This window comes from Saccostrea cucullata, unplaced genomic scaffold (assembly GCF_032062105.1).
Source record: "Saccostrea cucullata isolate Sc308-1 unplaced genomic scaffold, CSIRO_AGI_Scuc_v1 ctg8102, whole genome shotgun sequence".
In the NCBI taxonomy this organism is placed as follows: domain Eukaryota; kingdom Metazoa; phylum Mollusca; class Bivalvia; order Ostreida; family Ostreidae; genus Saccostrea; species Saccostrea cuccullata.
In genome coordinates, this window is record NW_026927011.1 from 25,734 (window position 1) to 28,373 (window position 2,640).

General features: G+C 33.8%; 1 protein-coding gene across 1 annotated transcript; it reads right to left on the reverse strand.

Annotated features, from left to right (window-relative positions):
• Positions 1-272: 272 nt before the first annotated feature.
• LOC134273253 (solute carrier family 15 member 1-like) lies at positions 273-2,130 on the reverse strand. The gene is made up of 3 exons (XM_062755440.1): positions 1,714-2,130; positions 1,410-1,517; positions 273-589 (listed from the first exon to the last, which is right to left on the reverse strand). The coding sequence occupies exons 1-3, from the start codon at positions 1,789-1,791 to the stop codon at positions 398-400; spliced, it is 378 nt and encodes a 125-aa protein (XP_062611424.1). The 5' UTR covers positions 1,792-2,130; the 3' UTR covers positions 273-397.
• Positions 2,131-2,640: the final 510 nt, after the last annotated feature.

Here is a 2,640-nt window from a genome sequence, read left to right on the forward strand (position 1 = left end):
TTTATTATAAAACTTTAAAAATAAAAAGTTTAAAAAATATGCAAATATTTTTTTGGCATATTTGTGTATTGTTTATTGCACCATTGTGAAACTATGATATGTGCCAGTGAAGCCTCCTATGTGCATATGTAATTTGATTTTTCTACTGTCAGACACATGAACATAGAAATGTAAATCCTTATTGAAAATTCTATTTAAAAAAAATATTTGTATAACAATATATTTAATAGAAAAGAAAAAAATGGAGGACAATTTTACATTTAATAACATACATGTATATATTCTCCACGATAATAAATTGAGGACTAACATAAACACAGGTGCTTTTATGTATACATGTAGCAATAACAATGGACAGTTGAGTAGATCAAATATTCCTAGTGTAGAATCTGAACGCTCACTTATTTTTAGGATGATTAGAATCCTTCAGTGGAATGTGTTCGTTTTCCTCTGCAATAATTAATTCTTCTTTATCCCCCAGGCCATTCCCCTGACCACTAGTGTTATAGTAGGTGTAAAAACAGGACATGACTATAAACATAATGGTGGCCAGGGCCATCAGAGCAGCAAAGAACATAAACTCAGCTACCTGTAAAGAAACATCACAGCTGATATAGTAAATGAACATCACAGCTGATAGAGTGAAATACCTTAATTACACTGATCTGAGGATTTATATACATAAAAATCCTCTGATAAAAATCTAGTAGATCATCTAGAAAATATAGATCGTATACACTATCTATCTCAAGTCCAATACCTACTACTCTAACAATGTAACATGCGCAAGGAAAAATCAGATTGTCTCTAATTCATTGCTGGTAAAACACATCACCTGATGCATCATTTATGCAAGTTAAGGATAGGTACGGATTTTGATTAAAGTGGATTACGTTGGATCCAAAAACTTTAACATTTTGATTAATGCTGCTGTAACAGTTATAGTCCTTGACAAAGTACTGTAAAATCACATATTTTAGTGCCGTCAAATTTTTGTGGTTTGAGGAAAAACGTTTAGTTCGTGGGGATTAAATTTCGTGAATGAAAAAAATTTTGAGTAAAGTGTATGTAAAATTTTACATTATGTGGTGTCTATAAATTTGTGGGTCTCTTCATACCCCAAAAACACCAAAAATTAACCCCCAATGAAGAAAAATTGGGATTTCACAGTAAGTTAAACAAGGACAATATGCAGAGCAGAGCATCCCCTCAACAAAAGCATATCTGTAAATCAGAACAGCATTAGACATTGATCTCAATGTAAATTACGTGACTTCTGTTTGGAACAAGGACGAACCATTGCACACATAGAGGCATTACTATATCCCCTCCAAGGGATAAAAATACACTGTCATATTTCATTTTCATAACAATGTCTTATGAGAGTAGGTATAAATAGAGAATCTTACTTGTGATGTAAAGTATTGAACCTGAGCTACAATAACAACCACCAAACTTCCTACTGCTGTTGTCATCAACCAAGCTGCCTGAACCACCGACTTCATTGTGATGGGGGCCTGAAAAAACACAGATAATTGCTTTTTCTCTGCCTCTACGATATTACCTTTGGGTGAGGACATGCATGTTTAATAAATTTATTTATAAAAAAAAAATTTTTTAATACTGTAAACGTTTTGTTTTTAAATTATGAGGGGAAAAAAATAATTCCCCAAAAAGATTCTTAATTTTACCAGTATGCCGTGGGATACTAACCTGAGAGTATGCAAAAGCGAGGCCTGTGATGGAAAAGAGGACTTCTCCAACAGTCACCACAAAATATTGAGGTACCATCCACAGGATAGAGACACTGTTCACCTCAACACTAGTCAAGAGACGGGTAACAACCTACAAATAGATATAATAATGAAATACTGAGGTACCATCCATAAGATAGAGACACTGTTCACCTCAACACTGGTCAAAAGACGGGTCACAACCTACAAATAGATATAATAATAAAATACTGAGGTACCATCCATAGTATAGAGACACTGTTCACCTCAACACTGGTCAAAAGACGAGTCACAACCTACAAATAGATATAATAATAAAATACTGAGGTACCATCCATAGTATAGAGACACTGTTCACCTCAACACTGGTCAAAAGACGGGTCACAACCTACATACAGATATAATAATAAACTAGATGCTGTCATGAGACAGTAATACCCGCACTAAGGTGTTTGCCTCTAAATACACAATCCTACGGGCGGCTTTCCAAGGAAAAAGTCAAAATAATTCTATATAATTCAGGAAAGTAGCATCGTTTTTGAAAGTGGGGGGGGGGGGGGGCAACCTGAGAAAATTTTTTTACTTACCTAAAAAAAAATTAACAATCAAAAAAAAAAAAATGTGGCCACCTTTTTTCAAGGCAAAATAACTTTCACTTCCAATTTTTTTCCATATTTCCTTGCTATGTATATACTGTGGTAAAAAGTGTGGAGGGGGCAACCATCTTTTCAATGGACATTTTCTTATTATAGTACAGGTAATGTTGGGAAAAAAAGGGGGGCTGTAATTTACATGTATTCATCAAATTGAGTATGAAATTCTCCCTGTGTCCTATAACTCAGAACCTCTTATATTTATTTTACATGCTTAATTCATTATATACCAGTTTGAATTCTATTAATGATGT